The sequence below is a fragment of the Ambystoma mexicanum genome, chromosome 13 (assembly GCF_040938575.1).
Source record: "Ambystoma mexicanum isolate Mex_15411 chromosome 13, UKY_AmexF1_1, whole genome shotgun sequence".
Taxonomy (NCBI): domain Eukaryota; kingdom Metazoa; phylum Chordata; class Amphibia; order Caudata; family Ambystomatidae; genus Ambystoma; species Ambystoma mexicanum.
This window is the reverse complement of record NC_090938.1, coordinates 642250880-642276858: the sequence shown is the minus strand read 5'-3', so window position 1 is coordinate 642276858 and position 25979 is coordinate 642250880. Positions and strand designations below refer to the sequence as shown.

The 25979-nt window shown below is 44.8% G+C and overlaps 1 protein-coding gene across 7 annotated transcripts in view; it reads right to left on the bottom strand.

Annotated features, from left to right (window-relative positions):
- TTLL6 (tubulin tyrosine ligase like 6) overlaps positions 1 to 25979 on the bottom strand; it is a 592552-nt gene that overhangs the window by 348738 nt on the left and 217835 nt on the right. For all 7 annotated transcript variants that reach the window (XM_069634591.1, XM_069634596.1, XM_069634593.1 and 4 more), the window contains exons 7-8: positions 5053 to 5196; positions 1896 to 1981 (exon numbers count right to left, since the gene is read on the bottom strand). In XM_069634591.1, the coding sequence (XP_069490692.1) occupies positions 1896 to 1981; positions 5053 to 5196 (230 nt within the window). The remainder of the gene's footprint in view (positions 1 to 1895; positions 1982 to 5052; positions 5197 to 25979) is intronic.

The window sequence follows — 25979 nt, the reverse complement described above, 5'->3', positions numbered from 1 at the left end:
TATCATGCGTGATGTCATATGTGTTGTAAACAGTGTGCTCTAGTTTCCAGTGATGTAATTGAAGATGGCATGTGTGCTGTCACTTGTGATGTCATCAGTGACATTACTTCAACTTTTTCACTGATGTGCAAGGATTTTGTTGCATTGAATGGATTCAGATGAACTCTCTCTTAATTAAAGTTTGTCACTGGGTTTAAATGGTTTTGTTATGCTACATCTCACACCACCTGCAGAGCTCACATATTTTTTTCCAATTAGCACAAATTTCATATTTAATATTCTCAGAATGTTACTAAGCTACGCACCATGGAATTTTCCAATTATGGGTCCCTGGCCTACTGCACACGTTGCGATAATGAGAGGCCGAGATGAGCGTGCGCACGATATTGGGTATGTTTTAGCAGATCATTTGACAAGGATGTTTTTGTGTCGCCCCTGCCCCACCCCCTGTTCTTGCAAGATTTTTCCTGTGAGTTTTTCCCATGAGAACATAATACTTTTTCTGGTTATCACAAGGATACCTCTCGTGAGACATCACTATTGGAAACAGCACAATTCTTGCACATGCGATTCTCGCGAGTATGTCATTCCTACTTGCAAGAAGACGAAACTGCATTCAAAAATATTATCCCAACCACCCCACAAACTCAAACTTGAATTTACACTTCGCACGTGCACCCTGAAAGCAAACTACCCAAAGCCCCCCATCCGACATCATTTTAACCAGGATCTTCTTCTGTGACACTTCAGAAAGTAAATCAAATTCGCGTGAAAAAGTCTCTTTTCTCAACAACAAAAAAACAATGGTTAGAAATAGTGTTTACTGGCACGCCAAAAAGTCTAAAATGTCCAAATTGCTGATGCTTCCTTCACCCGCCCACATCCACCCTGAAGGAAAACATCCCCTTCAGCCCCTTCTAATGCCCTTTTCTGTGTGTTGTGATGTCCCATTCGCCTGGCTGCTCTTCATTTCTGAAATGCCTCTCTTGCTGCAACGCACCATGGGAGAAATATTATACATTTTGGTACTGGGGCAGCCTCACCTAACAAAACGGCATGGGCGGATTTCCACCAAACTAAGAAAAGGCAACGCTGCATTGCTTTGTGCCACTCCTGACACAAATTTGAATCAAAACCGTGCAGCGAGCCGGGGCGTGCACCTGTTCAATTAATACACATTTTCGCTGTGGGAAAACCAATGCAGAAAGTAAAAAAACACTCATTTTGTTATGCTTCATAACTTTTAAGTTATTGTATAAATGTCGACCAAACTCTCCAGTCACTGGAACACCTAGCCAACACACATCTTTGGAAAACGAGGCAAACGTTACTGGCAATAGAATTATTTTCGGAATATCAATAGATAGTAGAGTTCACCTTAACTATAAAACGACCACGGTCGCCATTTTTCTAAATGTGTGTGAACTATATGCAACAAATATATCTCATCTAGCCACGTGACCCAGACCATTCAACTCTTTTAGAACCCGTATTCTCTATCACCTATATTCAGGATTACCAACACATCCACCAAAGTACCCAGCAGGAATACCATAAACCTGACATGCATCTCAACCAGAACACACACACGTTATCCCTTTCATGTACACATTACCATACACACAATTTACCAGCACATTCATGCCTTACCAACAGAAATGACAGTCTATCCACCTGCCCATTTCCAGTGCACACACAAACACAGCTCATGCACCTCTGCTGGTGTGCACACACACCTTAGCACACACCTTTCCATGCAAACTTCAGCAAGCACCACACAGCATGGACGGGTCTATGCCGTAACTGTACATACGGTTTCCTCAGCACATGTACAGCCCACCGAAGGCATGCACTTACACTACACATTGCAAAGAGAGACGCTCTGCCAATAATACCTTTTACTTCCTGAGTCGTCATCCCGGATGAAGTTCTCGCTGTGCTTGTTGATGGAATAGTTGGTCAGATGCATGCAGACGTCATTCTAGGAGAGAAGTATACGAAGGTCAAAGTGGGCGTTCCCTTACATTTTGGGGAAATCAGTCATCATTCCCTTACTTCATTCGACCCTGAGCACCGCTCCAGGATGGCAGTGCAGGACACATTTATTTATGTATTTAACTTTTCCCCTACTGGGGATTTGAACCTGGGCTGTGCTGGTAACACACTAGTGTCACGCCATGCTGCCCTATCTTGCAGGTGAGGTGCTGGTTTACTCTTAGTCCTGCCTGGGAGATAGAGCTCATTGCCGAGCAGTCACAAAGCCCTGCTCGCAGTGATCTGTGCCTTCTGCAATTAATCATGGATTGCTGCAGACACAGTGTCTGTACAGGTAATGGGCGGGAGTGTGTGGCTATAACCCTAGGAGTGTCCCTTAAGAGGTGGGAATGGTGGGTGATTGGAAGGGGGGGGGTTGCTTAAAGCTACATGCTGTGGGGCACAATGACCAACTAATGGTGGGCATGTAAATGCATTTTCGTTCCTTGTGTTTTTGTGAAAGGAAGGTATGTTGTTTGAATTGTGGGGGGTTTGAGAACGGGGTCTGTGGGGAGCCCGTGAGGGGAGGGGGGTGCAGGGGGAGTTGGAGGGGTGCAGGGCAAGGGGTACATAGTTCCACTACTTACAGTTACAGTTTGACCACTGATACAGTTAGAGCACATGACCTTGAAAGGTTATACACCAGCATGTGCTGCCTGCAGGGCACAAGTATGGCACTGCCTCTCTGTGGCCAGCCCAGCACTGACATGGCACTCCATCCCTGCAAAGGAAGGAATGGCACGATTTGCTCTCCCCACTCCAGGATCCATGTCACTATTTCTCTGCCTCTCTTTCTATCTCTCTCTCTCTCTCTCTCTCTCTCTCTTTCCCCTGTCCCCGTTTCCCACACGCTCTCTCTCACCTTCTGTGTCTCTGCAGGTGTCTTTCTGGTCGTGGGATCAACAGACAACGTAAAGCTCAAAATGGAACAAGGGGGGGTCATCACGAGGTTGCCAGCGGCTTACCGGCAACCTCGGCTTGTCGTTTCCACCGCCTGATATCCTGGTATCACTGCGGTATTACAGGCAGTTGAGGAACGGTAAATTCCCATTCCCATGGGAACCACTGAAGCACCGGCACCATTGTTAACAGTTCTGGTGCGTCAGTGAATTATCTCCTGGTAGGCGCCTGAACTACCGGCAGGTCAGGCCTGCCGGACTTCACTGCCACTACCGGCAGACTCAGAGTACGCCGGTCCGGAAAAGGTGCCGGTACACATTGTTACCCGCACCTTTTTCCAGACCGGCATACTGATAATGAAGCCCAAAATGTTTATTTTAAAACACAATCTGGCCGAGGCTTTAGGATAGACTGCCTGAAAGTTTAATGAAAATAGTAGGGTGCAATGCCAGCTTGGTTAAGGACCATAGTCACTGATCAGTCAGTCCACCCCTCTCTCCCCTTTGACACTCCCATTTTCTGGGGTTATACGCGCCCCTGCCACTTTTCGCTTGACTTCTACTGTTGCGCGTTCTCAGTTGCACATGTCAGGGTAGCGGGTTTCTTCGCTTTGGGTCTGTGGGACCCGTGGATAGTGCTCCAACTCGCCAGGTTTTGGTGCTGGGGACCAGCCTTCTCAGGCCTGGGAATTGACATGTTCAGTCTCTGTCTGCCTCAGGTTTTAGGCACCTCATCCTTCTCCTGACCACCCTGTCTCTTTCCCCTCTCTCTTACTTGCTCCTTCTGTCTTCTCAGCATTCCGCAACATTCAGGCCCTCTTCATCTGTCCTCTTAGTTTTCTCCTCCATCTCGCAGACTAACTGCCTCCTGTCTCTTTCTCAAATAGTTGTTTTCCTTCATCTCCTCTGATATTGTTTCCTCCAGCTCCTCCGCTACTTTCACTGGTGTACAGTCATTTAGCTGGCAGATTTTTTTGCGATGTTTTAAAAAAAAATATTAATAAAAAAACTCATAGAAAAATACAGGGGGGGGTTGTTTAGGGCATTAAAGTGGTAGTGGGTTAGGAATAGGGGTTAAATAATAGGAAAGAGGGACTGAGGTAACCCCAAATATAAAAAACATTTTTCCCAATTCGTTTTTTCAATTACAAATGTTTGTTAAAAAAAGCGAATCGAAGAAAAACCTGCCGGCATAAGAACCCTTTCACTCTGATTCCTGTCCTCTTCCTTGTTCTTCTCCCGGAAGTCCTCACATGTCACCTCTCCCCTACCTGTGCCCTAGTGCAATAGTTTAGGCTTATAGGTGGAGCTTGCCACCTAATAGCCTAAACTAAAAATGGGACTTCCTCATATACTCTCACTCTCTCTCTACCCCCCTCCCCCCCTGTATCCATCTACTCCTCTCTGCGCCTTTCTTTCTCTGTGTTACTCCCTCCCTCTCTATATCTCTCGCACTCTCACAGCGTATCGCCCTCTCCCTAACTCTGTCTCCTCTTTTCATCTCTGGTCTCTCTCGAGCCCGCCTCCTATTCCCCGTCCCTGAGCTCGCCCCTCTCTCTCTGTCAATACAGACCATTTCTGCTGAGGGATGGGAGTGCTGGTTGGAGGAGCAGAGTTGGAACTGCGAGAAGTGCCGAGACTGAGAAGAGGGCCAGTTTTGGGGACAGATCCATGACAGGCACCGACTGCTATTAGCCTACTGATGGTAAGGATCTTTGTGCGCACGGGGCTGACTGTGCGCATGCGCACGCCCACCTGACTCGGGTTTAATTTGTCTCCGGTGCTTTACCCTCGATGAGCCCCCAGCCCAGGACGGCATCGCCTACCCTTGATTCACCACCCGCACTGGGTTTTGTCCAGTTACTTGGACGCAATCTGTGATCTCACGTCACCAGGCAGAGTTCCTACTGTAGTGGTCGGTCGCTTAATTAGCATGTGACGCCACAATGCAGTCTGTCACATCCTTAGCAACCAATAGTGAATGCAGAGAATGGGGATAGCCACACCCTTAGCACTTAACCAGTTAAGAACTACACATATAATCATAAACCCCCAAACCCAGCATGCAGAATGAATTCAGCTCTCCTGTCGGCCTGACTGAGGCAGGCCCTTCACTCACCAGGTTGCTTTGTGAGGGGTCCGAGTAGCACGTGGTGGCGAAGCGGGCCAAGCCCTCATTGTACACGAAGATCCGGAGCGGGTCGCACGATGTCACCAGAACATATACCCTCAGGTCAAACTTAAACCCGTCGATGATGAATGGCTGCAAGGAAGGGGAGATCACCATCATACATGTGCTGTTATTTTGAGGCTCAGTCTTCCTTACTATTTCACAGGGTATGCCCACATCACCCACTGCTCGGACGGCCAAATTGGCACCGGTTTTTGAAACTTGTTCCTAGAACATCTTAAGTAGCAAAAACTCAGATGGAAAGTAATTTTAGTTAGCGAATAGCAAAATGGTGGTAAAATCAAACTTCTGGCCACGTTGATTTAAGGGGTGATTGGATTAGCTGAAGACCCAATCGGTTTCACCATGTTTCCTAGCTCATATAAAAAGCAGAAGAGACCCAGAAAGGAAAGACCAAAAGGTTCGTAATAAAAAATCCACAGTGAAAACAAAGGCACCCAACTCTCCTAGCCAGAAGGAGTGTCCTAGTAGAATAGTCTCGCTGATCATGGCACAGGCCTCAGAATTACCGAAATTAGGCACATATAACATCAAATTTGATGAAAAGGACGACAGCCATTACCTATACATATTCCAAGTCAGATATGGTGTTTTTTAATCAATCTTTTTTTAATCCATTTTTTGTAAAGGGGTGCATCATGTAAATAGTGGAGTCACCCATCTTGTTTCAGATTGCTCCTGAATGTTTTCTTTAAATCTTGGGATCGATGGATCAAACTAGAAAGATCCTAGGCAATCAGAAGATCATTGTGGACCTCACCTGGTGGCAAAATGTCTGCCATTCCCCCTGGAGCTAGACAAATCAAAGTGCTCACACCTCCCTAAAAACAGGGTAAAAGCATGTCTACTTGTTTAAAATGATCGAAGTTTGATCATTTTAAATTTGTTGCCAACATGGTAGACCCACTTTTTGATTTTCTGTTATGGACTTCCCAACCCATAGCTCTCCTTCCCACCTCACTACCCCTCCCCACCCCTACAAAGAACATACACACACACATATGTGCGTGTATATATATATATATATATATATATATATATATATATATACGAACAAAAACATTGTTAAAGGGATTTTATGGTTAAGTTGCACTAGTAAAAACCTATGCAATTCAAATGACAAACGTTGTTACAGGGACATTGTGGTTATAGGTAAAACCGAAAAAAAAACCAGAATTTGCCAGTTTTGGTAAGCTTAGCAACCATGACTTGCGCCACCAGTGTGCACTGCAAGGACTAACACCCATGACAAAGATGCCATCACAAATCTCATTGATGACATCATTGATGACATCACATGTGCATTTAGTTTTCATGGAAAGCCTCCACAAGGGATTGTTATTGTAATGGTGGCAGAAAACTATCAAAGATCATTGGAAGAACTATCATGAGATAAGTAGTTCATTGTGCAATGCATTGCTATACACAGCATTGTATTACAGACTTCCTTGCAGTACATGAACCAACTCATGTGGACACTTAGCCATTATCTGCACCATGCCCCATAGAAGTGTAATCTTGAAAATCTTCCCATGTAACATAGTGAAATTATGAATACTTTCAGTTTAGAGTTTCGGGTACTGTGAAACATGTAAGAGGTAGCTACCATTGCCTTAATAACTACATAATTGCACTACTGCACAGAAAACAAAGACACCACAATGCATACAAACATGAGCATATACAGGGAAATTACAGTAAGCAAACAAGGAGCAGTATTACCAGAAAGTGTTCATAACATAACTGATTACCTTCATGCACAGAAATGATTGCTGTGTTTTACGCTTTCTTATTCCCCTATATGTATCATATGATGTGAGTGAACCCTGAGGAAAGTAGTGCAAGAACATATGAGAAGGGTGCCGTACACAAAGATAGAACCTTTTGAATTATTACTTCCTGACTGTTAGTGAAGAAAAGCACCTGGCCTACTCATGTCAGTAAACAAAAAAGGGGCAGCCACACATGTGATGTCATCAGTGATGTCATCAAGGAGATTTGTGATGGCATCTTTGATGACATGGTTGTTAGTCCTTGCAGTGCACACTGGTAGCACGACTTATGGTTGCTTAGCTTACCATAACTGGTGAATTTTGTTTTTTCCCCGGTTTTACCTGTAACCATAACGTCCCTGTAACAACGTTTGTCAATTGAATTGCATAGGCTTTTACTAGTGCAACTTAACCATAACATTCCTTTAACAATGTTTTTGTTATTGAGTTTCATAGGTTTTTAGTAGGGCACCTTAACCATAACGTTGCTGCACCTTAACCATAACGTTGCTTTAGCATAGTGTTTTCTGTAAAGATAATAGCTGTTTGGTACTACAATGTAAGCATAATGCCCCGTTGACAACAGTTTATTACAGATTCCTTGGCTGCCCTGATAATAAAGTGTGGAAAGGCCAAATTGTCTGGTGTATGTATCCATTTGCGCTACCCCTTCCTTTTCCAAATAGTGTTGGTGTATCTTCGCAATTACAGATGTACATGGAAAATGTTGGTGAGTGTTTGAGTCGTTTCTATTTTTGTGTTAACATTGCATGGCGAATCTGTGCCACACAGTACTGGCTGAGATGACTACAAATGAGCAATATAGACGTTTCCTAGGGAGACTGCACCTGGTCGGCGTATGTGCAATCACACTGCAAGGATCCGTAGGACTCCATTAGTGGCTGCATGTCCGCATCTTCTAATGCACTGTTAAATAGTTGTGGAAGTGCACATGTATCCGTTCCACACCTATACCCATGCATAGGTCATCCACTGTGTGCTGGTAACACCGGCCCTGTTGCAGCCCTACGGATTCATACGTTAGGTTACCAAATTTCAAGTGCTCCTGCCGACTACATGGGTGGCTCTGCAAACCTACCAATGTGTGGCTAAAGCACGCCTGACTGTATGACACCCACTGGTAAACAAGGAGCAGCAACCTGCTGTGTAACGTGGGCGTGGTAAATGTCGCATTAATTTGATTGATGTGCTGCTTGCCTTTCCATGACCCGTGAAACAGACACATCGTGTGTGCACTGAGCAGTGTGACAGAAAGTGTCAAGAGGTCGCCTGCAGGTCGTACAGTTGAAGAAAACATGTAACTGCAGGTGGGACAGTTTTTAGTGAGTCTGCAAAATGGCTGGTGCGGCTCGGTCACGCACATACTAGTGCATGTAAAGGCAAGTAAGCAAACAGCAGAATGTGCAGAGGGCAAACAATGTTAGTGGTGGTTAGAAAAGTACTGTAGCTGCATGGGTCGCACAAAATAAATGGCTTCCTGCTCCACGTAATGAAGCTGTGTTTCGCGTTGTTGTAAACATTCCTGTATTCCAGAATGTATGCATCTCCGTAAATGCTACTCCTAAGACTAGTGGCGTAGCATGAAGTGTTTGTACTGCATGTAACGACAACTGAAATGAAAGCACAAGGGACCAGTAGTCAGTCTCCCGCCCTTCCAACAATTACGTAGGGTAATTTCATGTACAGCATTTGCCACATCTGCTGCGGGCAACAAGAGGGGCACTCCTGTAGGGCAGCAGAGCTCTAAAACATCCTTGCAGACCATATGCCGTGCTACATACCCTTACCCGGCAAAGAGCATTGTATTGTGCATGTACTGCAACGCGCTACTCTACAGAGGGAAGGTACTTGGAAGTGCGTGGGAAGGGTCCTTCCGGGAGCATGACAATGACTGGTGCCTATGTAGGTGAGGGCCACCCAATAATTCCGTCTCTCGGCATGTCCCCTATGGTATCCATGCAGGTGCTGCCCCTTCTGTACCGGGCCTTTCCTGCCGTTCCTTCTGTGGCGTGTGTCAGACGACCATAATAAATGGAAATGAACTGGGAAAGGAAAAAAGGGAAATAAAGAAAGCACCTTTTAGAGATGAACAATAGGATTGCCAAGGAACGGATGCAGGGTGGGAGGCTTGGCACTGTGCAAAACACTGTAGTTGAATCAGTTGGAAAGGGGGTCGCTGTAGAATGAGGTTTCTTTACATGTTGCACAGCGTTTTGAAGAGTGTCAGTGTGCAACACTTACTACAAAATATTTTCACTACTTTCAAGAAGAGCACCAAGGCAATTTGGGTGGGGTGTGCAGAAATTGGGATGGCAGGCATAGTAAGATGAACGTTATAGCTGGGGAAAACTGTTTGTGCTGTGAAACGTCATATTCCCATGTGCGAAGTATACCATTGGCACATGTCGTACAAAGGCACAAATACACTTCTTCACATTGTACCGCGCTTTCTCGATTTGCGTACCAAATAAAAAATGACACAATCACATCAATGTCTGCATAACGCGATAGAAAGTTATGCAAGCGATCGGAAACAAACGCATGACCTGAGCAAGTGCCTCCTTCATCGCAAACGGCACTGAAACACGTGTAATATGCTGTGCAATTTTCCCTCCACAATGAGCAACAATAATATCGGCTTCATTGCGTGTCACCAAAGTGTCACACAGACAAACCAAAATCAGTCACTTCATTGTAGGTACTCCATAGCACTACACATCCACATCATAGATTCCAAAATGAGCCGCCACTGCACAGTGTTTTCCATTCACTTTCAGTCAATGTATTTCGAACTCCCCTAAAACCTGCACGCTATGGCTCATGAAACACAAAGCCATAACCACACCCTCGGCATTTCTGTCGACAAATACACTGTGTACCACAGTCTGTGCGTACACACCTTATTGACCAATCCCGTAGCCTCTACAGGCCAGTTTCTATGTCCGTCATCTGCAAAAGGAGCGTATCTAACACGTGCCACCCTGCAACTATCACGATATTCGCTGACTTTTCATGCTATGCGCGCGTGGTAGTGGTGGAATAACCAGGACAGGGGATGTCGTTAGAAGTGGCGGCTCTTAGAAGAGCCTTTTTTTTTTGTTTAAAGGTGCTTCCATAGAAACACCTTTTTTTGCGTCTTTTATAAGTAATTTTGTGTTGTCAACGTCAGCTCACATTCTTACAATAGGGTCTTCAGTGCAGCCTGTAGATTGTGAAACAAAATGTCATTGCCACTGTTCGACAAAGACATGCCATTTACTTTGAAAATGTTTATATATCGAGTACCAATGTTCTCATTCAAACAGGAAAACATCCCAGCAGCACTCAAGAAGTCACACATGCTTCTGTTGACGAGACCCCTTCTGACCTCTGGCTGGCAACAGGAATCATTGGAATACTTCCACACTATTCTCTGGGGTATACATGAGAAAAAAACCTTGGCAGTGGGAAAAATGTGCTGCATCTTCTTCAGTTGACGGTACACACGGGAACAAGGCATGGAACCCAAAAAGAAGACTAGTTGCCGAAGAGGCCATGCGTCGCCATTCTACAAGCACTCTGCCGAAACAGCACGCTTCGACATTGCACCACAAAGTGTCCACTCCCTCCAAACCGAAATTGCCACAAAAGCCTTCTTACAGGGCATACACAAACAGATCTTCCACAAAGGCATCACCCACAACGAAAACTGTGCGTCTTGCCATGTTTGCCAGCCCACTACACGAACTAATGGAAGAAATGATTGCCGCACTTTCCTGTGGCGCACTCCCTGCGCACCTGATTGGACATTCGCCACAGTCCCATTTCCATTGGCCACCATGATGAGAAGCGCAGAATGTGGCATGTGCCTTTCCCCAAGTACCGCGAGGGCCACACCGCAGTGGAGCAGACGGAGTCCTTCTCCCTATTGGTGCTCTTGCCTGTGACATACACCCTGAGCACCTGATTGGACAAAGGCCATACTCCCATTTCCATTGGCCAGCATGTTGAGAAACACAGAATGTGGCACTTACGCTTCCCCAAGTACCAGGAGGGCCGCAGCACAGTAAAGGAGGAGGACTATTTTCACTTTCCACTCCAGCCGTGCATGCAAGGCACTAGGCCCTCCCCACAGAAAACACACCATAGTACAGGCTATGGGTAAATGCTCATGTCATGTGCACTGCACTCCCCATCTGCAATTGAGCCTGCAAGCTTTCACCCTGGGCACATATTTGCAGCCATGGCTGCATAACGGTGCGTTGGGTGTGTTGAACGGAATGTAGGAGCCTGTGTACGTTAGCCATAGTTTACATGTGTGCTGCTGAGCATGGCCTTTCATGCTGCAATATCTTACATCACTCCCAAAAACAAGGGGATTATAACAGCCAAACCATAGGAAATGCACATGGTGGCATGAGGCTCCCTATTGTTCAACAGGGGCAGTTATGTACACCATATCCTAATGTATGCATACCAGCTCACTTCTGCTGCTGTACCAAGTCTACAATGTCCACCACAACCACTGTGTAAAAGTCACCAACTTAAAATGCATGCAGACACCATCCTATACGCTATGTTTAAATGCTCATGTCATGTGCACTGCACTCCCCATCTTCAATTGAGCCTGCCAGCTTTCACCCTGTGCACATATTTGCATCGATGGCTGCATTATGGTCCGTTGGATGTGCTGAACGGTATGTAGGAGGCCTTGTATATCAGCCATAGGTTACATGTGTGCTGCTGAATAATTCCTTTCATGCTGCAATATCTTAAAGCACTCCATAAAGCAAGGGGCTAATAAGGGGCAAACCATATGACATGCACATGGTGGCATGTTGCGCCTTATTGTGCAACAGGGGCAATGATGTACACCATCTGCTAATTTACACAAAGCAGCTCTTTCGCTCGTCGACCAAGTGCACAATGTCCTCCACAACCATTGTGTAAATGTCGCCAACTTCAAATGCATGCAGAGTGACAACTGCATGGCTGCAATAGGTTGTGGTGGCTGTTATAAAGGCCTAGGCTGTTGTGTGCAGGTGTGGTGAACGGTATTTAGGAGGCTTTGTGCATTGGCCATGTTTTACATATGTGCTGCTGAGCATGTCCTTTCATGATGCCATATTTTACAGCACTTGCTAAAGCAAGGGCCTTCTAAGGGCCTAACCATAGCAAATGCAAATGGTGACATGTGGCTCCCCAATGTGCAACAGGGGCAATGATGTGCACTGTATCCTAATGTACGCATAGCAGCTCACTTCTGCTCCTCTACCAAGTCTATAATGTCCTCCACAACCATTGCATGCAGACTGACAAGTGCATGACTGCATTACATTGTGGTGGCTGTCATGAAGGCCTAGCACCCAACAGTTTAGGCCTTGCCCACACCCACCACAACATAACAAAGCCATGCAGGCGAACAGGTAGGCATGTGCCACCAATCAGAAAGGCAACATAGGCACCAGAACTTCTATCCAACCTCTGCACCCTAAAGCAGGAATGCATGCACACATGTTCCACTTACCGTAATGCACAAACACACCACAGGGTTCCGAACCGCTACCCACTTCCATTCAGAAAACATTGTATTAATGCCAACCAAACAACACAATCGTCACAACATTGGTCCTGCTCTCCACACTGTACTACATGCACACAAGCAGTACTGCATAGTGCACTGCAACATTTACTAATTCGCACAATGTACACTACGCAAGCACATGTAAGATCCAGTTGCACCGTAACCTCTTCCATTTTTACATTATTCCATTAGTGCACCCAGTGGACACAGTACATGACTGGCCACTGCAGCATCTCAACCCATACACCGACAACTGTACAATCTTTTACCAATCACCACACCCATGCAACCAACAATGTGTGCAGTGCAGCCAAACCACGCACTAAAAGCGACAATGAGGCACCGACTTTCAACCAGTGGACTTATCTTTTCAACCAGTGGACATACTTTTCTGTGCAAGGGCTGCAGCCATGCAATAAAGGGGCTACAGACTTACCACACACAGCACACCATAGTACACCCTATCTGTAAATGTGCATGTCTTGTGGAATGCACTCCCCTTCTGCAAATGTGCCTGCCACCATTCATCACAGAAAGACATTGCTGCTGCAGCTGGCATGTCTTAACGAAGGCTGCCTGCAATGACCACACAAGATTTTTGCCTGTTGAGATAATTGCAAATTGGCGTACTATGCACGGATACCGCTGGCACACCACCGTCTTCTTCTAATGTGATCTATCACTTGCAGCACTTCTCACTCCCCCCACCCTTTCCATCCCTTTTCCCACCACCAGGTGCTGTAAACTATGGTTTCCAGGCCCTTTAACCTCTTCTATATTTACACTAGTCCATTAGTGCACCCAGCAGACACAGTACACGACTGGCTAATTTAGACATAGCAGCTCTCTACCGCGGGTCTACCAAGTGTACAATGTCCTCCACAACCATTATGTAAAAGTCACCAACTTCAAATGCATGCAGAGTGACAACTGCATGGCTGCATTATGTTGTAGTGGCTGTGATGAAGGCCTAAGCTATTGGATGCAGGTGTGGTGAACGGTATGCAGGAGGCTGTGTGCATTGGCCATGTTATACATGTGTGCCGCTGAACACATCCTTTCATGCTGCCATATCTTACAGCACTTCCTAAAGCAAGGTTCTTCTAAGGGCCTAGCCATAGCAAACGCAAATGGTGACATGTGGCTCCCTATTTTGCAACAGGGGCAATGATGTGCACCGTATGGTATTGTACACATAGCAGCTCACTTCTGCTGCTCTACAAACTATACAATCTCCTCCACTTACCGAAATACACAAACATACCACAGGACTTGGCACCACTACCCACTTCCAATCAGAAACCATTGTAATAATGCCAACCAAACAGTACAATCGTTGCAACATTGGTCCTGATCTCCACACTGTACTACGTGCATACAAGCAGTACTGCAAAGTTCACTTCAACACTTACTAATCCGCACAATGCACACTACACAAGCACATGTAAAAACCATTTGCACCGTAACCTCTTCCATATTTACACTATTGCATTAGTGCACCCAGTGGCCACAGTACACGATAGGTCACTGCAGCATCTCCACCCATACACTGACAACTGTACGATGTTCTACCAATCACCACACTCACGCAACCAACAATGTGTGCAATGCAGCCAAACCACACACACAAAGCAACAATGTGCAACTGACCTTCAACCAGTCGACATACATTTTCAACCATTGGACATACTTTTCTGTGCAAGAGCTGCACCCATGCATTAAAGGGGCTACAGACTTACCACACACAGCACACCATAGTACACCCTATCTGTAAATGTGCATGTCTTGTGGAATGCACTCCCCTTCTGCAAATGTAACTGCCACCACTCATCACAGGAAGACATCGCCGCTGCAGCTGGCATGCCATAATCAAGGCTGCCTGCAATGACCACACAAGATTGTTCCCTGGTGAGATAACCGCAAATTGGCATAGTATGCATGGATACTGCTGGCACACCACTGTCCTCCTCTAATGAGATGTATCACTTGTAGCACTTCTCACTCCCCACCCTTTCCATCCCTTCTTCCCACCACCAGATGCCGTAAACTACGTTTTCCAGGACTGTTCGCCACTGCACTGCCCTCGGAAACATGCCGGCATTATGGAAAACTATGCACGCACAACACGTCACCCTGCACTGCAGTGCATTCACATTTTTTACCGCGCAGCGAACAGCTAAAAGGGACGCCGGAGGGGAGGCAAATATAAGTACTTTTAGTGGCCACACAGTAACATACAAGAGGCCCAGCCATGAACACAATGCATTAGGGGCTTGGCACACACACCACAAGGTTATCCTCCGATACACCATGGCGGCGTGTCCCAAAACCTTTGACGCATAGCACGCTTCCCTCCAGCCAACCACCGGCCGTGTCCAATGTTCGCCGACAGCATGGCGTACCGCAGGCCAATGCGACTTCAGTCCGCGGAGCGAACAGGGAAATGGGTCTGTGGAGTGGACCCAGATATCACAAATATTTTGGGATGTACATTTCAGTCCTTTGCAAAAAAAGTACTGGTCCGATTCCCAGCAAACACACGAAAGCACGCTTTCTGATCCAAGCCCCCGCACCTGCTGCAAATTTGGTGCAAATCCGTCCAGTCGTTTGGGCTGTAGCCATGCGCAAAGTTTTTGCCCATTCAGTCTATGGAAAAAAACTTTTTTTGGGATCCCCTATAACTTTTCCCTCCTGCACAAAACCTCACGCAACTTGGCGAGAAAATTCAGAGCCGGCCATATAGAGTTTGGTGAGGATTCCTCCAGGGGGAGCGAAGATATGAGTCTTAGAAAAAGTGCTCTTCCTATGAGTTTAGCAACTTAACCATAACGACCGCGGGCCGTGTAATAAGTTCACTTTTCTTGTATCGTGTTACCAATGGGAATATAAAAAGTGTTTCTCCAAAAAAGACTACAGCTGATACCTTAGGCTAACAAAGTCTTTTAGTTGCCAGATTTCCTAATGTTCAAATTACTTCATCAGGCATAGGAAGATAATGAGGCTTTTGGAATAGCAGGGCAGCCTAAGGATTCACGATTCACCTCTGGAATTTCTTATTGTTCGCGTCTCCTTCTGACTGTTTTCCTTCACAAGGAGCTTTGCACTTCAGAAGTCCCCTCTGTGAAAAACCAGAGGGTGTTTCACTGCCCGGACCCCGGGGATCCCTTACTCAGGTGGCCAGGGCACAGGCATCGCCTTTGAATCCAGACCCTGGGGGTGGACAAGTGCAGGAGGATCACCTAGGTGAGCGGTCCTCAGGGTTTGGGGAGAGACACATGATGGCAAGATGCAGTATCCCCACTTTCCCAATATCCCTATTTATTAGGATATTCCAACTTCCCAGACCCCCCCTTCCTACACAAACACTGAGCCAAGGAAGGATTACCACCCATGCAATACACTGGACATGTCCCTCTAACGAGATCAGGCAGGGTCTGGCACTTGACTTTAATCACGCACACCTAATACCTATTAACTCTCCCCACATGGTTAAAAGGTGGAACACTGAGACACACTTTAAGCAAGGTGGTGCACGAGAAGGAGCAGTTCCTCCACGGAGATGGCGAACCAGGTGAAGGAGAGCGACTAATCGAGTGATTGAACCGAAGTGGCAGGAAACCAGAGACCCCCAGCGAAAATCGTTTTTTCTGAAAGACTGCGAGGATTGCGCACAAAAGCTCAGCTGGAAGGGAGAAAGAGTCTTCCGAGTGCTACAAGATTACCAGCCACCCTCCTGGGTGAACGGCAGAGTTGGGGAGGTGCAGAAGTGGCAGTGGTAACAACCTTAACTCCTACATCAAAGACACAAAAGACGGAAAGCATCTTAACAAGACCGGTCAGTTGAAGGAAGCAAAAAATCCCAGAATGTGTTTAATTGAAATGCTTGTGACAGTATCCGAGGAATGAAGGTTACACAAACACCAATGAAATGTGAAAGTGAATTCATTGTTAAGAACTGTAAATACGAAATACAAAGTAGCAGAGTGGTCTGGCTAAGTGAGATTGCCCAATTGAAAGTCTCATTGAAATGTTTTAAAACTGTAGAGGCAGCGGGAAGCGAGAGAAAGAAAGTAACTACAAAACCGCATGAAAGAAAGGTTTGAAAGATTTGATCTAGGAGCAATTGACATGAAAGCAAGCCATACGTAGCAAGTACATTTTACAACAATGCATTGGAACTGAGGAAAAATATGTAAAGTGGAAGTAAAGAAAGAAAGGAGGGTCAAAGTGGCCATGTGGAGGTGAGAGCAAAAATCCTCCCAGTTTCAAAAATCTTCGACAGCAAAGTCAAAACACGAAAGGTGGCTCAAACCCGATGGAGGGAAGCCCATGTGTGGAATGTGAAGAAAGCTTGGGGAAGGGAACCCCACCAAAGAGAAAAGGTCTGAACCTGACTGAGGGGGAACCTATAGTGAACTGCGACCAAATGCAATTCTTAGAAACCTTTTGTTGAAACTGTGTAGAAGCTTGAAGGGAGACCTGGACTTGGGTGATGGGAACCCGAGAGGTTAAACCCGTGAAATTGTGACTCAGACTTGAACAGCCAAGAAGGCTCTGGGGAGGGCAGAGCAAGCCGTCTAACTGTGTTCGCAAGCCAATTTGTGTTCATCCATCAAGTGTTCCATCTACCCCTCTGCTATATAATGTCGGGGAAGAGAATTAATACTAATTTATATTGCCATTCTGATGTTTCATTTCACCACTGATTTTCCTTTTTTTAGATAAATATCCCTATGTCACATTAGTTTGTATTAGAGAGAGGGCAGCATTAGGTTTTTGTTAGTATAGGCCTTTATTGTTTGACTAAGACTGACTAGGACTGTTTCTTTATTATTTGATAGTCAAGATTATTCCCATCTTAGTGATGGGGCCAGACAGAAGTTTTTCCAACCCCTATGAATTAAATTTAACAATAAAGGTTTTGAGAAACTTGCAACTCTTGTGTTAGTGTCTACTTGTGCTACAATACCTCCCTTATATATGGTGTCAGTGGTGGGATACGACTCAATTGAAACAAGTTGAGGAACCCTACAAATTCAGAAACTCAGTAACCAAGACTCAGACACCACTACCGCCACAAAAAAATCTATCAGCTTTGATATATGCAGCAGCAGAGATGCTACCATCCCGCCAGGAAAAAGAGGAATGATTCCCACTGACTTAGTTCTAATACCCCCACACCCCTGGTTGTTACATTAGGCTGTCAGCAAAATCTGGTTTAGCCTAGAAATTGGGTCTGGATGTACTTGCAGGAGTTATAGACCCAGACTTTCAGGGCGATATAAAAGTACTCTTGAAAAATCGTAGAGGAACTCCTTTCGAAATATGTCCTGGGGACAAGATTGCATAGGGAATTCTTGAGAAACCTTTATTTCCCTATTTTGAGGAAGAGATAGAGCCTGAGGACACAAAGAGGTAACTTAGGTTTTGGGAAGGCCGATGAAAAACTTGAAATCGGAGCCAGAGTGGAAGATGAACCCACCATCCTTCCAGACTTAACCTTCGCCCAACAAAACGACCCAGTGCTGGCAGAGGCTTTCTTGTAAATAATGCCTGAAGGAGAAGGCTGAGAAAAAATGAATCCCCTTTTCCTCCTGAAATGGGGACTACTATATATTGAACAGAAACCTCAGGGAAGGCATAAGTAAAACCCAATTAGTGATATCCAGAGCCCATGGGAAAATTGTGTTGGAAATTGCATAACACACTATTGCACAATCTCACTTGACAGGGGGACACTTAGGACAATCTAAAATCCAAGCTCACATTAGTGAAAAATTCTATTGGCCAGGGATACATGCTGATTTTAAAACCTTTGTTCAGACATGTGAAATATATCAAAGGACCAGCTTGCATGTTCTTCCACCTGCCCCTTTAAATCCACTACCGATAATTGAAGTTCCCTTCTCCTGAATAGGGATGGATATTATTGGACCATTAGAGACTTCTAAGTTGGGCAACATATATTTTCTTGTGATAGTTGATTATGCCACCAGAAGCCTTTCCCCATGAGAAATAACACCACCCAGCAAATCTTAAAGCATTTGCTACCGTTTTTTCTATGGTTGGATTTCACAAAGAAATTCCAACTGACCAGGGGACAAATTTCATGAGTACGTTTACGGGTGAAATAAAGGAATTGCTACATATTACAACCTTAAGGACCTTGGTTTACCATCCCCAAACCGACGGATTGGTAGAAATATTAAATAAGACCCTCAAGATGATTCTATGAAAATTAGTAGATGAGGATGGAAAAGACGGGACTGCATGGTCCCATGGGGCCTCTTTGCGGTGAGAAAGACCCCTCAAGCATCTTCTGGATTCTCCCCCTTTGAATTATCATATGGTAGAGAACCAAGCGATGTCTTAGATATGCTAAGAGAAAGCGGGGAAGAAAGGGAAGAAGCCCCACACCTCTTTCACAGACAGCTACCCGGTCGGTCACAAGAAAACATGAATCTAGTCAGAACTCTAGTTCATACTCATATGCAAAAAGCTCAAAAACAACAGAAGCTTGCCTATGATAAAAAGGTAATTCTTAGATCGTTTTCAGTAGGTCAGAAAGATCTGGTCTTTTACCTACCTCTGAAAAGGAGCTGATTTCAAAATGACACGGGCCCTATGAAATACTGGAGCAAACTGGAACATTTACTTACAGGGTAGCCCAACCTGATAGAAGACAAAAGATCCACCTCTACCATGTAAATCTCCTGAAAGAATGAGAACCCTTCTGCCTGTAACTCTTCCATGTTATCCTGTTTGGTACCCCAGGAGAGTGGTAACTCATTCCCTAAGAACTACCTAAAGACAAAAAAAATTAAAATGACCTTGTTACAGCTTTCCCCGACGTATTTAGTGAAACGCCAGGGAGAATACATGTCACGACCCTCGCCCAAAACCCCCTCTGGCAAACCCATTGGCCAGGTGGAGTCAGGACTCGGGCCTCTAGAGCCTGGCATCCTCTTCAAAAGCCCTCATGGGGCCAGTCCTGGCGCCTACGCCAGGCTCATACACCATGAAAAACAATGTGCTTGGGAACTACTTTATTGTATTCTCAGCCAACATGGAGGCATCCACATAGCTTGGTTCCTAAGAACCAAGCTATGCTGTCTAGTGTTTTGGGTGTGGTAGCCTAGGGACTACTTTACCTGGACTATTTTGTTGGGGCTATTTAAACCACACCCGAGCAAGACAACACGATTCGCGTTACTTTGCAGCTTGCAACGTGACGCTCACCGTGTCCAGCTATTCCCTCGAACCTCGGAGAAGCAGAACCTGCAAGGAGACCAAAGGAACATCATTAGTAGCAGCATCTTACCTGCAGTCTTCATCTTTAAACACTCGCACCTACTGAGAACAGCTTTGTCGAATCTGCACGCCTCCCGGACAGAACGACCTGAAAGAGGAAGATAGAGGCAACATTAAAGAAAGCAGTAGAGACATTAACAAATTACAAACTGCTCAAAAGGCTTACCTGGCTGGTCGCCTCTCGGCTGGCACCACTCCAGACATTCCACTCGTGCTGAAGAACACCGCAACCTACAAGTAAGGAAAACACAGGTTAGCAAAGGCAAGACTTTGCAGCGCTACGCATAGCGCTTACTCACCGCATCATAGCGCTCTTAATGCGCCATCATTCACCAGCGGGGCTCAACTTAGCCAGTTCACCGCGCTGAAGCTCCGCATACCTAAGGGAGAAAAAAGAGACATTTTAAACAAAGAAAGGCATGCAGGATAGCAACAAAACTAAAGAACAGCAATAAGACCTACCTGAACAATATCAAACGGGCCGGCGTCAGTGAAGTAACTGGACCACAATCGCCCATGAAAGACAACGCGCCCCTGCAAAGAAGGCAGGACGGAGAGCACGCCTAATTCTACCACAAGGTGAGAAGAGGGCGCCAGAGGGACTGAAATCATACGGGGGTGGAGGGAGGATACTTATCCCAGTCGGTCAGTCTTGAACACAGTCCTCCTGTATTTTCAGGCAGAACCTTCCCCGCAGACCACATCAGGGCAAAACTGAGAAGCATACCAGCGATTAACCCGGCTGGGTAGCGTCCCTGTGGATACCAGGTGAGCGTAACAATACATAGAACGTATCATTAGATCCGAACCCCAAAAGTGAAAGTGGTTCAACTAAAACCATACAGACTCCCAGAGGCGCAAAAGAAAATAGTAATTGAGGAGGCTGAGAATATGCTGAAGGCTAATAATATAAAACCCTCTTCAAGCTCATGGTCTTCCCCCATCATGTTGGTAACCAAACCAGACCAATCTTGGAGATTTTGCATAGATTTTAGGCAAGTCAACGCCATCTCCGCCTTTCAAGCATATCCTATGCCATGCATCGATGACCTGATAAAATAGGAAATGCAGTGTTCTTGTCAATTCTAGATTTAACTAAAGGGTATTGCAGGTCCCTGTACATGGACCTGATAAGAAAAAACAGCCTTCTCAACACCAATAGGGCTACTCCAATTTAAAGTTCTCCCTTTTGGTCTGCATGAGGCCCCCATGACTTTTCAATGACTTAAGGACAGAATACTACAACCCTATTCCGATTTCTGTGGGGCCTACATTGACCATCTAGTTATCTATAACAAAATGTGGGGGGGCCACCTTTCCCATCTTTACACTATTATGAGAGCTCTCCGAGAGAACAGATTGACTGCCATCCCCAGGAAGTGTAAATTGTCTCAATCAGCCGTAAGGTATCTGGGCTTCTTCTTGGGGAATCATAGTGTACACCCTCAGCAAGAAAAAGTGAAAGCCGTCCTAGATGCCCCAAACCCAAGACCAACAGAGATCTTAGAGCATTCTTGGGATTGATTGGGTATTATCGCAGGTTTATCCCAACATTTTCAGACAAAACAGTTGAAAGATAAATTAGGAAATGCAGAACCCCAGAAAATGTGTTGGACCGATGAGGATGATGTTTGTTATAAAAACCTCAAACAAACATTATGTTAGAACCCCATATTGAAAGTGCTAGACTTCTCAAAAGAGTTTGCTTTACAGACTGATGCCTCCTTGACTGTTAGGAGCCGTACTATCTCAAATACATGATGGCTTAGAACATCCTATATTTACCAGTCACAAACTATTTCCCAGAGAGAACAACTACTCTATGTTAGAACTAGAAGCCCTTGCCATCAAATGGATGATCCTCCATCTCAGGTACTACCTATTGGGAAGGGAATTTACCCTTATTACTGATCATTCACAGTTTGGATATGTTATGTTATTTTGCATTTATATAGCGCCTTATATACCATTGGTATGGTCTGAAGGCGCTGGTAGGTTGAACGCCCTTGGGAACCGAAGTTCAGGTCAGTAGAGAGAGTAGGGGGGAGTCAAAAAGTGCGTGTGCGCACCATGTATGTGTGCAGCTGGTGCGAAAACAAGTGGTAGCTGCTTCTTAGCTGTAGGTGTGGTGGTTGAGAGATCAGGAGTATGTGTTCGCTCTGGTCGGCTTTATCCGGAACGAGTGTGGCTGCGTTAGGCCTGAGAAGAACGCCTGGCTGGGTGGTGAGAAACCAGCAATGTTTACTTAGAGTGATGTGGAGTAAGCGGGAGATGTAGATATGAGAACAGTTATACCGAATGGTGTCATAGTATCTCTGTGTTCTAGATGAGTGGTGGTGTAAGGGAGAGAGTAAGCGTGGGGTGTGGCGTGATGTATGTTTTCAAGAGTTTCCTTCATTCCAAGGCATGTTAAGTATCGTCCGTTGCACATAATCGTCCGTTCCTCATACTCGACCGCTCCACACATTCGTCCAGTCCGCACCCTACGTTTGGTTCGCACCCTCGTCCAGACCGCACCCTCGTCCAGACCGCACACTTCGTCAGGTCTAGACACTTGTCGAGACTATATGCTTGTGTAGTTTATCCACTCGTCCAGTCTACATACTGGTCGAGGTAGGACACTCGTTCAGTCCATAATCAGTCGTGCGCTCCCCACACTCATGCGCTCCCCACACTCATGCGTTCCCCACACTCATCCGCTCTCAAAATCATCCGCTCTCAAAGTGTCAGGTTTCGTGGGATTTGGATGAATGTGGTGGAATGAGGATATGATTAACATAAAGTATGGTTTGGGCCTTAACTTTCTGTGCAGAGTGTGGAAAGCTTCCCAAGTCAAAATGGAGAATTCCAAAAGGATCAGTGATTGGTCAGAAGTAAAAGAAAGGCATTGTTGGATCATTCTAAACCGCCTTTCATTGGCAGAAGCCTAGCTGGAAGGTCTTATGTTTGAAGCTCTTAAGATTTAGAAAACTTTAGTTAGGCCCTTGTGCCTAAAATTAGTTATTTGGACCAGGAAAGTGTTGGAAAATTAAGAAGAAACTTAGAAAACGTTCCGGTGAAAGAAAGAAGCAAGCTAAGTGAATTCATTATCTTTTATGGAATTTTTTGATTTTCAAGCAGGAGTTAAATATTAATACCATTAATTAACTTGTTCCTGTTTTTCTTAGTTTTTGTTTAAATAGTAGTTCATTTCGTTCTTTCAAGAATTTATTTTTGAACTTCTAGAACTGTATTTAAATTTATTGAACTGCGTCACATTTTTTGCACCTGGCAAGTTGGAGTGTGGAGGTCTGTTTATTATTTTAGCGTTGTGTGTTTTTTCGGCCGTATAAAAGATTATTGAGTATTGTACCATTTGACGGTAACAGTGCTTTTCTTAGCGTCGGACTAGCGTTAGAAATCTTACACTGTCTGCGCAAGTGACAGTGTGGTAGCCACGCGACTCCGAGGCGTTATGTTTAATTTACTAACATTTTAACCTGGCGCGTGATCATCACTGGGCTGCCTCTTCAAGGATTAGTGTCCGGAACTGAGGAATTTCTTCTTTCATGTTTGAACAATTCATATTAAGAAGAGTGGAATACTATTCCTTTACGCATGCGCCCATGCCAGTTTCATTTTTGAACTCAATTCCTTGTTCATGTGCGCTTCCATTTTAGAAGGAGTAAACAATATCTTCACGCATGCGCATATTCTGGTTAAAGGAACGCTTCTTTTATGAGCGATCTTCTTTGCAAGCAAAAGATCCAATTAATGAACACTTTTATATATTCAGGAAACAAACAATTTTAAATTGAATAGCCAGAGTGTCATTCTTGGAATTTGTGTTGAAGCTAGAAACCAATACAAACTACATGTATAATATTTCCAGCGGGTTGTTTGGGTAAAAGACATTTGAACTGCTTGAAGATTAACTCATTTAAACTGAGAGGGATTAGCAGTTTTTCAAAACCGAATTGAAGAAATTAGTAAGAGCATCTGAGACTCTATTTTTATGTTTTCTTCAGTAGAATTCACACACGTCCTCTACGTTATTCACAGAGGATAATCAGGTATGGTGGCGTGTTTATTTACTTAAATTTATAAAGAGAAGTCAGAGCCAAGGAATTCAAAGGTTAGTGACTAAAGTGAATTTGTTGTTATTTTCACCAACAGGTTGACAGAAAAAGAAGCTGAGCAAAACCTGAAGTTTATTATTTTGTCCCATTTTCCCCCTTTCCCTTGGGGGTCTCTCAACTGAACTGTTTGATACCAGTTAAGAGGTTAGCATCCAAAGGGGACTGTGGGGGTTCAGCAGCTTCCGGGGACAACATCAGATTTGAGAAAGCCTGACAGTATGAAAGGCCCGAAAAAATAGTCCTCCTAAGCTGTCATGAACCCCGAGTTCTCAATGGAAGCGTTAAGTGTTTTAGTGAGGGAATTACAGGAGGAATTAAAGGTGGCATATCAAGAGAATAAAAAATTAGGACAACGAGTAGATGAGTTATGTGAAAAGATGGCACAGACGCAGGGAATTGGGAGAGAAGAATTCCCCCCGGAGTTGGTAAGGGCTGGTGAGGAGAGAGGTGTGGGTAGAGGTGATGGGGCAGAGGGAGGTTTTAGGGCATTAGTTATGCCAGTACCTTTGGCAGCTCCAGAGCGTTACTATGGAGATTCAAGTAAATTTCAGACATTTGTAACCCAATGTGAGTTGCACTTTCTTAGTAGGCCGAACTATTTCCTTCTGATGCTTCCAGAGTTACTTTTATGATGTCTTATTTATCTGGAGAGGCTTCTGCTTGGGCAGGTTTATTGGTCAGGCAGAAGAGTTTATCTTTAAAAAATGTTTCTCTTTTTATGGAAGAATTTAAGAAAATGTTTGATAAAAGACAAATGTCCTTAGAAGTTGATGGGGAATTATTAGATTTGCGTCAAGGAAACAGAGACTTGGTCACATATATCACACAGTTTAGGTCTTTGGTTTTAGAATCCCAGTGGCCAGCAGAGAAGAGGTTTTCTCTTTTTTATAGAGGCCTCAAGGAGGAGTTGAAGGATGCCTTGTCCAGTGTAGTCCAACACCCTTCTTCTTGTGAGGAATTGATTGATTTAGTAGTTCAGTTGGACTATCGTATAAGTGAAAGGAAAGCAGAAAGGCGTCGCTGTACTCAGGGGGCGGTGAGGTCAGTCATTAGAGGAGATCGTTCAAGGCTTGAGGTGGGTAGTAAAGAAGTGAAACCAAGGGTAAATGATCAACAAATTAGAATAAAAGGTCCTTTATCAAAGGAGGAAAAGACTAGGAGGCGTGAGAATAATTTGTGTTTATATTGTGGTAGGGGTGGTCATTTTTTAGGAAATTGTCCCTTTACACCCAAAAAATTTTCATCAGCCGGAGGAAAAGGACAGCAGGTTGCAAATACAGTTCAGTCAGCGGTTCCACACATAACTGTAAATGTATCCTTGTATTTGAAGGAGGAAAGGAAAGGGTATGGACCGGTAGTGATTGATTCAGGAGCCACCGGGAACTTTATGGATTGGGGAGTAGCTAAGGCATTGGGAATACCACTTGTGAGGAAGGAAGTTGTGGAACAGGTTCGGGCTGTAGATGGAACTTCTCTTTCATCAGGTCCTATAACTCATGAAACTAGTGTCTTGGTTATGGAATTACTTGGAGGTCATAGAGAAGAAATCTCATTTGATTTAATTGATACACCAATTTTGAAAATAATTTTAGGCATGCCATGGCTAACCTTGCATAATCCTCAAATTGATTGGAGTAAGCGAGTGGTAGAATTACAGTCTAGTTTCTGTTTAGAAAATTGCCTTTTGAAAGGTAATCCTGGGAGGGAAGAAACACAAGGTTTGGTTTCCTTTTTTCTGACTGATGCAGGTATTACAGGACACAATATAGGAGCGGTGTTAGGACATCTTCCGGAGTGTTATCAAGGGTACAAGGAGGTGTTTGATGAAAAGGAGGCAGGAGAATTACCTCCACATAGGAGTTTTGACTGTAAAATTGATTTGGAGCCCGGGGCGGTTTTACCAAGTAGTCGAGTGTATGCATTAACTGAAAAGGAGAATGATTATCTTAAAGAGTACCTCGCAGAAAATTTGGCTAAGGGTTTTATTCGTCATTCTCAATCTCCAGCCGCATCTCCATTATTTTTTGTACCAAAGCCAGATGGGTCTCTCAGAACATGCATTGATTATAG